General features: G+C 43.5%; 1 protein-coding gene across 4 annotated transcripts in view; it reads left to right on the top strand.

Annotated features, from left to right (window-relative positions):
- The window catches only part of LOC116463309 (zinc finger protein 774-like), an 80,659-nt gene that overhangs the window by 61,846 nt on the left and 3,898 nt on the right, over window positions 1-14,915 (top strand). For 3 of the 4 annotated variants that reach the window (XM_058434580.1, XM_058434581.1, XM_032146345.2), the window contains 2 exons: window positions 629-735; window positions 1,500-5,154. In XM_058434580.1, coding sequence (XP_058290563.1) covers window positions 629-735; window positions 1,500-2,734 — 1,342 coding nt within the window. In that variant the 3' untranslated portion in view covers window positions 2,735-5,154. Of the gene's footprint in view, window positions 1-628; window positions 736-1,499; window positions 5,155-14,915 lie in introns of those variants that run through there. The other variant, XR_009212028.1, reaches the window with a different exon arrangement.

Here is a 14,915-nt window from a genome sequence, read left to right as displayed (position 1 = left end):
TTAAGTAACTTTCTTAAGGCCGCACATCTTGTAAGAAGAGGCAGGATTATGACTCAAACCCAGGCAGTGTGACTCTTGAGTTTGCACTCATTACCTCTACACTATATTGCCTCAGTGTATCATTGTTATAATGGAATTTCTTTGATTATAGTGAGGTTAAACATTTTTCATATATTTACAGGCTACTTAACAAGTGTTTGTCTTTTTCTCATGGCTTTTTTGACTGCTGCCATTCTGGGAAAATTTTAAAGCCCAACATTATAGTTAACTTCCTTCGTTCTTTCTAAGGGTGAGGCCATGGCAGCTTTGTTTCTGATAAATCCTCTCCATATTTAGCTTTAGCCTTGTACCTTCAGAAATGCTTATTGTATTTACTTCAGAGTTTCTGTCACCTGAGTCTGTTTTTTTTTTTTTTTAATGGGAGGAAAAGGGCTTTTTTTTTCTTAACATTTTGGGGGAAATCACCCTGTTTTATCACTGTACCATGGCTGCACTTTTAATGAGACCAAATACACGTTAGAGCTCCCCTGGTGTTCTCCCATACCTAGGCAGGGAGTAGGGCTTGGATTTTGGTCAGGCCTTGTGTGATTGGCTCAGACTCACATCCTATGTTTATATTCCTGTGTAGAATTTCCAGGCCTAGTGTAATCTCCCAGCTGGAGCAGAAAGAAGAGCCATGGGTCCTACCACTCCAAAACTTTGAGGCGAGGAAGATCCTGAGGGAAAGCCACACAGGTGAGATGTGAGTGCTCCCCAGTGGAAGGAAATCTAGCATTTCAGCCTTGTTTAGATGAAGAATTTGGAATGCTGCCCTAGAATTTTGTTCTTACTAGCAGACATTTAAATTTGACTTAATGGTCAGTAGTTGACTAAATAAAGTCTTCATTTTGATTAAGCATTTCACTTTTGTCTAACCTATGTGTTTTTTGAGACGGAGTCTCCCTCTGTCTCCCAGCCTGGAGTGCAGTGACACAATCTCTGCTCACTGCAACCCTCGCCTCCCAGGTTCAAGTTATTCTCCTGCCTCAGCCTCCCGAGTAGCTGGGACTATAGGCACCTGCCACCATGCCCAGCTAATTTTCATATTTTTAGTAGAGATGGAGTTTCACCGCGTTGGCCAAGCTGGTCTCAAACCCCTAACCTCATGTGATCTGCCTGCCTTGGCCTCCCAAAGTGCTGGGATTATAGGCGTGAGCCACCACGCCTGGCCTAAACCTATAATATCTTCTAAAGAAACTGCACAATATTGACAATATGTGGTCTCCGCTTGAAGGATATCGAGATTCATCTGGCCATCTTAAAATTTAAAAAGTTTAGGAATTCACGTGTTCTGACAGCTCAATGAACCTCAATAAACTTTTCACAAAGTGAAAAGCAGAGCAGTTGAATTAAGTGCAGTCTGCTACAGAAACAAGGATTTTCATCTTTCTCACTGCTTTCTGATATTCCTTCCTGATAACTGATAACTTTATTCTCTGTTACTTACATTAATTTTTCAGACTTTGAGCATCAGGTGGCGAAGCTCAATCAGGACATTTCTGAAACGGCAGAACAATGTGGAACATCCTCAGAAAGGACCAATAAAGATCTTTCTCATACTCTTAGTTGGGGAGGAAACTGGGAGCGAGGCCTAGAATTAGAAGGGCAACATGGAACCCTTCCAGGAGAGGGCCGGCTGGAGCCCTTTTCACAGGAGAGGGATTTAAACAAGCTCCTGGATGGCTATGTAGGAGAGAAGCCTATGTGTGCAGAATGCGGGAAAAGCTTTAACCAGAGTTCCTATCTCATAAGACACCTAAGAACCCACACTGGCGAGAGGCCCTATACGTGCATTGAGTGTGGGAAAGGCTTCAAACAGAGCTCAGACCTTGTCACCCATCGCAGAATACACACAGGAGAGAAGCCCTACCAATGCAAGGGGTGTGAGAAAAAATTCAGTGACAGCTCAACACTCATCAAACATCAGAGAACCCACACAGGGGAGAGACCCTATGAGTGCCCAGAGTGTGGGAAGACTTTTGGGCGGAAGCCACACCTCATAATGCACCATAGAACCCACACAGGCGAGAAGCCCTACACGTGCCTGGAATGTCACAAAAGCTTCAGTCGAAGCTCAAATTTCATCACTCACCAGAGGACACACACAGGGGTGAAGCCTTATAGGTGTAATGACTGTGGGGAGAATTTTAGCCAGAGCTCGGATTTGATTAAGCACCAACGAACCCACACGGGAGAACGGCCCTTCAAATGCCCGGAGTGCGGGAAGGGCTTCAGAGATGGTTCTCATTTTGTAGCTCACATGAGTACTCATTCAGGAGAAAGGCCTTTCAGTTGTCCTGACTGCCACAAAAGCTTCAGTCAGAGCTCACATTTGGTCACGCACCAAAGAACACACACAGGTGAGAGACCTTTTAAGTGCGAAAACTGTGGGAAAGCATTCGCCGACAGCTCCGCCCTCATTAAGCACCAACGAATCCACACAGGAGAAAGACCCTACAAATGTGGGGAGTGTGGGAAGAGCTTCAATCAGAGCTCCCACTTTATTACCCATCAGCGAATCCACTTAGGAGACAGGCCCTATCGATGTCCTGAGTGTGGCAAGACCTTCAATCAGCGTTCCCATTTCCTCACACACCAGAGAACGCATACAGGAGAAAAACCTTTCCACTGTAGTAAATGTAACAAGAGCTTCCGTCAGAAAGCGCATCTTTTATGCCATCAAAACACCCATTGATTTAGGAAATAGTCTTTAGTGTTCTGCTGCTCCCTTGCAAATTTTCATCGCTACTGTCTTCAAGCACCCCAAATAGAGAAAACCCGGGCATCAGTGGCTCAATTTGGGCCCTTCTCCCTCTTTCTTGTCTATGTTATAACAGAGAGGATAAACTTAAAGTGTCCAAATAACGGTCCGAATACAAAAGGCATTCCTTCAGTGTGTGACTGACTCTTGGGGAAATGTGAGTTTAATGGTTGATGCCGGCCAGGCGTGGTGGCTCACACCGGTAATCCCAGAACTTTTGGGAGGCCAAGGTGGGTGGATCACTTGAGGTCAGGAGTTTGAGACCAGCCTGGCGAACATGGTGAAGCCTTGTCTCTACTAAAAATGCAAAAATTAGCTGGGCATGATGGCACATGCCTGTAGTCCCAGCTACTCGGGAGGCCGAGGCAGAAGAATCATTTATCATTTGAACCCGGAAGGTGCAGGTTGCAGTGAGCTGAGATCACGCCACTGCACTCCAGCCTGGGCAACAGAGTGAGACTCTATCTAAAAAAAAAAAAAAAAAAAAAGTTGATGCCTAGTTACTAAATGAGAAGTGAGAAAAATGTGGCCTAGAGATCACATGTTAACCACCTAGTACAGTGCCTGGCACAACATAGATGCTCACTAACTAAATGGTCACATCATTATTAATGATTAATATTTGAGGTCTTATATAAAGGCTTTAATGCAGTACCTGGCCCTTAAAAGACACTCAATACAAGACTGGTGGCTTTTATCAGTCTTATTACTCAATTAGAAATTTATTAGTGCAGTCCCCCCACCCCAAACTCAGAACTTGAAAGAAATTAGATTGGAACTAGAAGGTTTGGGGTTGGAATACACAAACTGAATAAAATGGAAATGACTCCCAGTTCATTGCTGTGCAGGCATTAGTCACCAGATGTCTCACTACCATGACAAGGCCAAATTATTGTGGAGGATGTTTGCGGTCTTGTGACTTGGAGGCTGAAAGAATTTCAGAAGCTCTTTGAAATGCAGTGTATGAGGTACTTCTACAGGAGGTTTGCTGTCATCTGACACAGAAAATATCCTACAATGAACAAGCCAGAGGGACCTAGTAGAGGATTGTAAAATTGTGGAAGCAAAATTGCTAAGAATGTCAAATGATATTACAGGGGTCCTCCCTGGCATTTAGCTGAAGGAAGCAACTCTTGTTTTCTAATTTGCTGGGTCATTGGCCATTTAGTTTTAGGTTAATATAATTCTCTGATCCTTTTAGGGCCATCCAGGTTATGCACTAGCACTTTCCTACATTCAATTGAAATAAATTGAGGGAAGGCAGTGTGTTGGAAAGAACACAGACTTCACTGAGAAGGTAAAGTATTTGAGTCCTGGCCCTGACGCTTAATTTGGCCAGACTTTCATCTTCTCCCTACCTCACAAGGTTGTTGTGAGGATCTAAAAATGCACACACACACACGCATGCACTTTGTTGGTTAACTATAAATGTAATATCTCTAATGTTATAATTCTGTTGCTAATGTCTTTTTTCCAAGAAAATTTTGCCTAATATTTCTTTAGGTATTCCTTTTTCTCTCATAGTGAGGGACTTAAAAAAAAAACTGTTGAAAAATTAGGGTGCAAAAATGCTAAATGACATGACTGATCATTGGCCACATAGTTGACAGAAGAGCCAGATTTGGCTGCAAGTCACTAGATTTCCAGCCTGCAGTCCTCCTCTGCAACAACAGACCAGCTCTGGGACTTGTTACAGTGCCTGTGAGACACTACAGGACTGGAGGACCCATATTATATCCATTAAACCAGTCTGAATTTGGAAATGATGGAGGGGTGTAGTCTAAGTTGTAGGGAGCTTTGCAAGATCCTGTGCTGGGGTCCTTGATCCTGGTGGAATGGGAGTGGAGGAGTAAGCGCAGGTGCAAGGGGTTAAGGAGGGAGCTGGGTAGTTATCACTTTTTAGAGAGCAAAGTGGTGGATTAAAGGTTTTTTTTTTCTTTCATTCTCTTCCATTATATGGAATGCCATCTGAGTGCTGTGGCTCATGAAGGATAGAACTCAGCTGATAACCTTACCTCCGTTTTTGAAAGCATCATTAGATAATTGACCAGAAAATTTTTTTTAGTTAATTCAGTGCAGTGGTTCTCAAACTGTCAGCCCAGTCCGGTAGCATCAGCATTATCTGGGAACTTTTTAGAACTGCAGATTCAGGCCGGGCATGGTGGCTCACACCTGTAATTCCAGCACTCTAGGAGGCCGAGGCGGGTGGGCCACCTGAGGTCAGGAGTTTGAGACCAGCCTGGCCAACATGGCAAAACCCCACCTATACTAAAAATACAAAAATTATCCGGGTGTGGTGGCATGTGCCTGTAATCCCACCTACTTGGGAGGCTGAGGCAAGAGAATTGCTTGAACCCGGAAAATGGAGGCTACAGTGAGCTGAGATCACACCTGGTCTCGAACTGCTGACCTCAGGTGTTCCGCCCACCTCAGCCTCCCAAAGTGCTGGGATTACAGGCATGAGCCACTGTGCCTAGCCACCTATCATTTTGTTTGTTTTTCATGTTGTTCAGCTATTGTAAGATGTGAGCTTTTTTTCTGAGACGAAGTCTTGCTCTGTTGCCCAGGCTGGAGTGCAATGGTGTGATCTTGGCTCACGGCAACCTCCGCCTCCCAGGTTCAAGCAATTCTCCTGCCTCAGCCTCCCAAGTAGCTGGGATTACAGATGCATGCCACCATGCCCAGCTAATTTTATATGTTAAGTAGAGATGGGGTTTCACCATGTTGGCCAGGTGGGTCTTGACCTCCTGACCTCAGGTGATCCACCTGCCTTGGCCTCCCAAAATGCTGGGATTACAGGCGAGAGCCACTGCACCTGGCCACCTATCACTTTGATTTTCATGTTGTTCAGCTATGGTAAAATGTGAGCTCTCAAAGTGCAATGTGAGATTTGCTTTGGGCCCTGCCAATCCCCTCTCCTCCCTGTCTTCCTGCCCACCACCCCCCAGCCCTCCCCAGCCATGATCAGGGAATATTTCAGTGCTATTGCTGAGAGTGGAGGTAACCCTTTCAATAGTTTTCTTTTGTTTTTACCTCATGACTAGATGATTTGCTGCTTGAACATGCTCCACACATCCGTTCTTTCTCACTCCAAAATTGAGGTCATCACCAAGCCCCATTAATTTTACCTCCCAGATTCCTCTGGAACCTGTTTGTCAAACCTGTCCGTCTTCACTGCCACTCTTCAATCCCAAATGACCAGTCTCTTACCTGAATTCCTGTAGCAGCCTCCAAACTGATCTTCCTGATATTATTTTTGCTCTGAAAAAACTCTAGTTTCACTCACAGAAACCAGAGTGAACTTTTAAAATCCTAAATCGAATCACATCACTTCTCAGCAGCTTTCCATTGCTTTTAGAATGAAGACCCAAATCCTTACCCAGGCCTAAAAGGCCCTTGTGGTTTTGTCCCCTCCCCCTCCAGCCTCTTGTGATGTCCCCTTCCCTCTCCCTTGCCTCACCTCAGCACTCTTGATTTCTCTGCTCCTTGGTCATGCCAACGTTGTGTGCTCTTTAGACCCTTGGTACTAACTGTTCCCTCTGCCCAGAATGTTCCTCGCCCAGCCCTTGCATTGCCTCCTATTTGTCAACCAGGTTTCAGCCTAAACCTATCTCCTTAGGAAGACTTTCCCTAACTATCCCATCTAAATTAGTCACCCTCCACCACATTATCCTCTTTTTTCATCAAAGTCCTTACACCTGTCTGATAATTTCTTATTAAGTGATTTGTTTTTGGTAAACTCCATGAAAGGTGGGAGTCATTTCTCTTGTTTCCATTCTTTCCATGGCACTTAGAACGGTGCCTGGCACATGGTAGGTGCTCAATATGTGTTGACTGGATGAATTAATGAGTGCATGCTCATGGGCAAGGATCTCATTGTGCTAGAAAAGTAGCAGAGTGAGACAAAACTGGACAGATGAGTGAAGGTCACACCAAGAAGGTTCTTAGCTGCCAAACTAAAGAGTTTGGATCTCACTCTCTGGAGAAAAGGGTGTAGCTAGTGGTTTTATAGGAGAGGAGAGGTGTGATCAGCACTTGAGAAGGTCGATTTGGCTGCTGTGTGTAGGTCATATTACAGAGAAAAAAACTAGAGGCTTTGAGACAATCCGTGATGTAAAGGGCTTAGCACAGTGCCCAGCATGCAGTAGGTCTCCAGCGAGTCGTTATCACCAAGCACCAGGGCAGGCACCACAACAAAAAGATAAGATCCCTAACCCTTCCTTTACCTTGAAATAATTCCTCCTAGACCTTGTCATCTCATTCCTTCTCTTCCCCTTTTGTCAAACTTCCACTCACATGTAGATATTCTCAGGGTTATCATGCCTAGGCCTTTTTAATAGGGCCACTTACCCTAGCATGCTTCTACAACTGGACCCTCAAAGGTCTTTTAGTGCTGAGTGTGGTGGCTCACACCTGTAATGCCAGCACTTTGGGAGGCCGAAGCCAGAGTATTGCTTGAGCCCAGAGGTTCAAGACCAGCCTGGGCACCACAGCCAGACCCTGTCTCTACAAAAAATAGTTTTAACAAATTAGCCAGACATGGCGATGTGCGCCTGTCATCCCAAGTACTTGGGAGGCTGAGGTGGGAGGATTGCAGATTGCCTGAGCCCAGGAGTTCAAGGCTGCAGTGAGCTGTAATCATACCACTGTACTCCAGATTATGTGACAGAGCTAGAACTTGTCTCTTACAAAAAAAAAAAAAAGACTTAATTTCCACATCTGAAGGCCTCTTGTTAGTCTTCTTCCGATTCAACAACTCTTTACTGTTTGATGCCATTTACATATGTTTATTATTTTCTAGAGATGAGGTCTCACTCTTTTGCTGATGCTGGAGTGCAGTGGTGCAATCATGGCTCACTGCAGCCTCAACCTCCCAGACTCAAGCAATCCTCCTGTCTCAGCCTCCTGAGTAACAGCTAGGACTACAGGCACATGCTCCCAAGCCCGGCCTTTTAAAATTTTTGGTAGAGGCCAAGTGTGGTGGCTCATGCTTGTAATCCCAGCACTTTAGGAGGCCAAGGACAGTGGATCACTTGAGGTCAGGAGTTCGAGACCAGCATGGCTAACATGGTGAAACCCCATCTCTAGTAAAAGTACAAAAATTAGCCAGGCGTGGTGGTGGGTGCCTGTAATCCCAGCTACTTGGGAGGCTGAGGCAGGAGAATCACTTGAACCTGGGAGGCAGAGGTTGCAGTGAGCTGAGATTGTGTCATTGCACTCCAGCCTGGGTGACAAGAGCGAAACTCCATCTCCAATAATAATAATAATAATAATAATTTTGGTAGAGACAGGGTCCCCCTATGTTGCCCAGGCTGGTCTTGAACTCCTGACCTCAAGCAACTCTCCCACCTTGGCCCCCCAAAGCGCTGGGATTACAGGTGTGAGCTACTGCACCAGGCCCATATGCCTTTTTAAAAAAAATTATCTTTTCCATTGGTGATTATGAGGTTGTGAGATGATTCTCCCACATTTCTGGCTGCTCCTCTTCAAGTACCTTCCCTGGCTCCTCTGGTTTTTGTTTTGTTTTGTTTTGTTTTTGAGACAAAGTCTTGCTTTGTTGCCCAGGCTGGGGCACAGTGGCACAATCTCGGCTCACCAGCTCACTGCAACCTCCACCTCCCAGGTTCAAGGGACTCTGGTGCCTCAGCCTCCAGAGTAGCTGGGACTACAGGTCCAGCTAATTTTCGTACTTTTGGTAGAGATGGGGGTTTCACCAGGCTGGTCTTGAACTCCTGCCTCAGGTGATCTGCCCGCCTCAGCCTCCCAAAGTGCTGGGATTCTAGGCGTGAGCCACCGCGCCTGGCCTGGCTCCTCTTCTTCTTCTACTCAGATATGCCTGACCCCGTCAACACTCTGGTTGAGGTCTTCTTTCTTCTTTCTTTTTTGTTCTGCACATTAAGCTTATGACTTCAACCATCATTTCACCCTCTCTCCTGAATTTTAGACCTACAAGTCTAGCTACTTGGTGGAGACCTCCCCAGGATGACCTGCTGCTTCCCAAACCCAGACTCTCCAAATTACAGTCAATATCTCCCCCAGAAGCATTCCCCCAGGCATTTCTCTTTCTGCTTTCAATTCCCCATTCTCCTTCATTGCCTTGCCAGAAGCCTCCTGGTCAGCTTGAATTTCTTTTTGTCCCTTTTTTTCTATATTTTGCTGGTGCCTAGTCACATAGTTGCTGCCTCTACACTTTCTCTTCTTTAAAAAAAAAATTATAAAAGCACCATGTGCTTGTTGTAAACATTTCCAGAAAATACAGAAGTGCTCAAAGCGAAAAAATGGAAATGCCTTGTCCCTTCCTCATTCCCTTCCCTAACCTCACTTCCCACATTCAGCTCTGTAATAGTCTGGCATGCCAAGTCTTATTTCCAGCTCCTCTTTTCCATCCCCACTGCCATCGTCTGAACTAAACAGATTGTTTTCCATCTGGTCTCCTTGGCTTTTCCTTTCAGTGCAGCTTAACAGACATTAATCAAGTGCCTTCCACATACCAAAGTCCTACCCTAGATCCTAGAGGTTCAAAGACAAGTAAGATAGTTAAAGAGATCCACATTCCAGAGCTGTTTAACTTTGGGCAAGTTACTTAATCTCTCTGACCCTTACTTCCTTATCTGTAAAATGATGCTAATCCCAGCACCTTCTTCATGGGTTTGGACGAGCGAGGATTAATGAGATGATCCATGTAAAACTCTTTGTACTAACTACCCGGTACATTGTATCTGCTCCATAAATGTCAGTGAAAACAATGACACTAATGATAATCTTTGGAGGAGTTTATAGTTTAATGGAGAGACTTAAAGCATAAGAATTACCTAGGTGAAGAATGATGAGAAAGTATTTTTGGAAAAGGAAAACAAACAGTTCTACTAAAATTAAAAGGCTGACGTAGAGAGTTGGGAAACTGGGAGGTAAGAGCTCGGACTTTGTCCTCTAAGACAGTAATTCCCGAAGTGTGAGCAAAAGTCCACCTGCATCAGTCTTACTTGGGGTGGTTGCTCAAAATGAGGATTTAGTGGCTGCACCTCCGAGCAAGTTGGTAATTTACATATCGGAATGCTATCCATCAAGGAAAATGGGCAGACTACAGTTACATGCATCAACACAGACAAGCTTCAAACAATATTGAGTGTAAAAAGCAAGACATAGAAATATATATTTAGTAAGAGAAAAAATACAGTAAAGGTAAAAAAGAGGCAAAACTAAACAATATATTGCTTAAGCAATAAGGATAAACAAACTAATGAAAATCAAAGGATTTACTAATACAAACTTCAGTATAGTAATTAATTGGAATGGGAGAGAAAGATGCAAAGTTTCTATTTCTTTTTTTGTTTTGTTTTGATTTGTTTTGAGACAGTGTCTCATTCTGTCACCAAGGCAGGAGTGCAGTGGTATGATCTCAGATCACTGCAACCTCCGCCTCCTGGGTTCAAGTGATTCTCCTGCCTCAGCCCCCCGAGTAGCTGGGATTACAAGCATGCACCACCACACCCAGCTAATTTTTGTAATTTTAGTAGAGATGGATTTTCACCACGTTGGCCAGGCTGGTCTCGAACTCCTGGTCTTAAGTAATTCGCCCACCTCTGCCATCAAAGTTTCTGTTTCTTAAGTTAGGTGCCAAGTACACAGGTTTTCTTTGTAAAATATTTAAATTGTTAATATGCATTACTTATATGCTTTTCATTTACAATGTATTTCACAAGAAAAATAAAGTAAATAAGAAAACAGAACACTTCTCCAGAGATTGACCTTTTTCACTCAAATCTCATTGAGTTATACTGGGGGGAAAAAGAGTAATCTGAGTGCCTGGGCCCTGAACAGACACTAGATCACTTCCTTCATTCCCAGTCAAACACATGCACACACACGCACACACACACATTTTCTTATATTTCCTTCAGGAAACTCCCCCCGGCCAACCAACCCCAAAACACCCTCTGCTCCTTTATGTATATAAATTAGAGCAAATAAATGTCCAGAAGAGTATAGGCCATCTTTCTATAAACAGCCAATCTTGGACCTGGTGTCTGAATGGGGGATGCCCTGCTGCATTAAAAATGCTCATGTGAACATTTTGTTGTTCCCCAGAAAAAAAGTTTCCACATTTTAGATTATTTTCACAGGGTGAGAACAATTTTACACCTCCCTTACTTGCTGCAGAATCTTTTGTTTGTTTGTTTGTTTGTTTGTTTTGAGACAGGTCTTGCTCTGTCACTCAAGCTGGAGCGCGGTCTTGGCTCACTGCAACCTCCACCTCCCGGGTTCAAGCGATTCTCCTGCCTCAGCCTCTCGAGTAGCTGGGATTACAGGTGCGCACCACCATGCCCAGCTAATTTTTTGTATTTTTAGTAGAGACGGGGTTTCACCATGATGGCCAAGCTGGTTTCAAACTCCTGACCACAAGTGATCCGCCCACTTCGGCCTCTCAAAGGGCTAGGATTACAGGTGTGAGCCACCGCGCCTGGCCACTGCGGAATCATTTTTATAGCGATTGTATCAATTTACAGTGTGCCGAACAGTAAATGGCTACTAGTCTCATCACATTCTCGTCTTTAAAACAGTTTTGCTAATTTAATAGACATGATTCTTACATATTGTTTTAATTTGCATTTCCTTGACTACCAGTGAGGTTGAACATTTTTTTCTATGTTAGAATCTTTCTTGTATTTCTTCTGTTGTTTTCATTAGTGTAACTCAGGGCAGGATTGGGAATCCAAAAACGTGAACATTTGATTTTGAGGAAATCATTGTTTTCCTGTTGTCTTCCTTTCCCCTCTCTGCTTTATTATTTTTTACTTCAGGTTCATTTATAGAAATATCAGAAAATACAATTAAGCAAACGGTAAATTCCACTTCCCAGAGATAACCACTACCGTTTGTTGTATATCGTTTTAAGCTTTTTCTCTGCCAAAAATATTCACAAATATATTGCTTATTCTTTCTGAGCCTGTTTCCTCATCTATCGAATGGAATACTTGTTCTTCAAGTTGATAATTAACTGGTGGGAGCACATGAAAGTATTTTATAAAGTGCACAAATGCAAGTTGCTGCTCTTATGACAAAGAAAAAATTTATTTTATTCTGCCAAGCAGGATGATGACACTGTTTCCTGAACCCACAGCCTGCTCTCTCCAGTACAATTTCTTCTCTCTAGAATAGCTTCTTCCTTCAATTCCTCCTGCTGAACTACTATCTACTCTTTTTTTAAAAAAAATCAATATTAAAATATACAAAAATTTGTGTAAAGAACAACCACGTACCCACTATACAGCTTAGGAAAAGAGTTTGGCTTTTCTCACTTCTATGCCTTTATATATATTTGCTTTTTTCCCTGTCTCTCTCTCTATACATATGTATATATTTAGTAAGAGCAAAAATACAGTAAAGATCAGGGAAGGTGCGGTGGCTCATGCCTGTAATCCCAGCACTCTGAAGGTGGAGGCAGGCGGATCACGAGGTCAGGAGTTTGAGACCAGCCTGGCCAACATGGTGAAACCCTGTCTCTACTAAAAATACAAAAATTAGCTGGGTGTGGTGGCTCACACCTGTAGTCCCAGCTACTTAGGAGGCTGAAGTAGAAGAATCCCTTGAACCTGGGAGGTGGAGGTTGCAGTGAGCCAAGATTGTGCCACTGCACTCCAGCCTGGGCGACAGAGTGAGACTCAATCTCGAAAAAAAAAAAAATACAGTAAAGGTAAAAAACAGGCAAAACTAAATATATTGCTTAAGCAATAAGGATACTCCTACAAACTAATGAAAATCAAAGGATTTACTAATACAAACTTCAGTATAGTAGTTAATTGGAAACATGTATTATATAAATATAATATACATGTATTATACATATATGTATTGTATATATATATAGAAAAAAGCAAATATATATATACATATATAGGTAAAATTTTTATTTATAAAATGTTTTTGAGTATGAAATGATGTATCATTGTGGTGTTAATATGCATCTCAGCTGGGCATAGTAGGTCACACCTGTAATCCCAGCATTTTGGGAGGGTGAGGCAGGAGGATTTCTTGAGCTCAGGAGTTCAAGACCAGCCTGGACAGCATAGTGAGACCCCATCTCCAAAAAAAAAAATTTTTAATTATCTGGCTATGGTGGCTGATATCTGTAGTTCCAGCTACTCAGGAGGCTGAGGTGGGAGGATCACCTGAGCACTGGAGGTCAAGGCTGCAGTGAGCTATGGTCATGCCACTGCACTCCAGCCTGGATGACAGAGCCAGATCCTGTTTCAAATAAGTAAATTAAATTAAATTAAATTTAAAAGTGTCTCCTTGATTAGTGGAGAAGTTACTCAACTTTTTTTTTTTTTTTTTTTAGACGGAGTCTCACTCTGTCTCCCAGGCTGGTGTGCAATGGCACGATTTTGTCTCCCCGCAACTTCCACCTCCTGGGTTCAGGCAATTCTCCTGCCTCAGCCTCCCGAGTAACTAGGATTACAGGCATGCACCACCATACCCAGCTAATTTTTTGTATTTAGTCGAGATGGGGTTTCGCCATGTTGGGCAGGCTAGTCTCGGACTCCTGACCTCAGGTGATCCCCCCGCCTGGGCCTCCCAAAGTGCTGGGATTACAGGCGTGTGCCACCACACCCAGCAGTTACACAACTTTCACAAGTTTATTGTTGTTCATGTTGCCTCTTCAGGGAATTTTGTTTATAAAGTACCTATTTTTCAAGACCCCATTAAAACACCTCCCTCTCCATAAAGTATTTCCAGATCTCCTCCATCAAGCAGATAGGATTTCCTTTGGAATTCTATAATCCTTTCTTTCTACATCTCGGGTTTCACTCACTTCTTATTTCATCCTGCATTACAGTCACTTGTGTACTTGTCTAAAGGGCAGTGACTATGTTTAACTCAACTTTATACCCTTGTTCATACTAGTACAAAAGTAAACATTTCATAAATCTTTGTTGAATCAAATCATATTCCTCCCCTGCTTATAAAATCTTAAATAATTTCCTATTGTCTACAGAAGAGAGTGGAATCTCCTTTAATGTAGAATTTAAGACCCTTCCACGGGCTCTAGCATCAACCTTCCTATCTTGCTCTTCTCCTGGGAGGACCTTGCTTTCTGCCCCGGATACTAGATTCTTCATCCACAGTAAGGTCCCAGTCCACTAATGTTTGGCTTTACTCTCTGCAGCTGGGATGGCAGGTTGGTCCCACCCATTTTGGTTGCCTATTTTTTTTTTTTTTTTTTGAGATGGAGTCTTGCTCTGTTGCCCAGGCTGGTGTGCAGTGGCATGATCTTGGCTCACCGCAACCTCCCCATCCTGTATTCAGGCAATTCTCCTGCCTCAGCCTCCCGAGTAGCTGGGATTACAGGCAACTGCCACCATGCCCGGCTAATTTTTGTATTTTTAGAAGAGACGGGGTTTCACCGTGTTGGCCAGGCTGGTCTCGAACTCCTGACCTCAGATGATCCACCTGCCTCAGCCTCCCAAAGTGCTGGGATTATAGGCGTGAGCCACCGCACCATGTCTGAGCCACCGCACCCGTTCTAATTTTTCTATTTTTAGTAGAGGCGGGGTTTCACCATGTTGGCCAGGCTGGTTTTGAACTCCTGACCTCGTGATCCGCCTGCCTTGGCCTCCCAAAGTGCTGGGATTACAGGCATGAGCCACCGCATCCAGCCCAAACTCTTTAAGAGAAAATCTCTTGGGATCTTGAAGCTAGAAGCTTGCTTTTATCACTGAGTTTGCCTTGAATCTGTCACTTATGTACTAAAAATACATAAATTTCTTTATCCAGATGACTTGGGCTCAACTGAAGGAAACCTGAAGCATCTAAATGTTAGCACCTAAGCCTAAGTCTAGGCGCCAGCATAGCCTGTCCTCCCTCTCCAGAGTCAGAGGCATGTTACAACAGAATATATGGACACACATCAAACCCCACATTGTATCTCTCTAATTTATTCAATTTAATTCAGTAAACACTCATTACCTATTATATCCAGGCCTAGTCGAGGGTGCTGGGGATACAGGTATAAACATGACAATTCTCTTGAGGAGCACAGAGTGGTTGTGGGAAACAGACATACAGACACATAGTTTCTTTCTTTCTTTTTTCTTTTTTTTTTTTTTTTTTTTTT

This window comes from Hylobates moloch, unplaced genomic scaffold, assembly GCF_009828535.3.
Source record: "Hylobates moloch isolate HMO894 unplaced genomic scaffold, HMol_V3 SCAFFOLD_33, whole genome shotgun sequence".
NCBI classification, from domain to species: Eukaryota; Metazoa; Chordata; class Mammalia; order Primates; family Hylobatidae; genus Hylobates; species Hylobates moloch.
The sequence above is the reverse complement of the archived record's forward strand: the minus strand, read 5'-3'. Positions and strand labels throughout refer to the sequence as shown.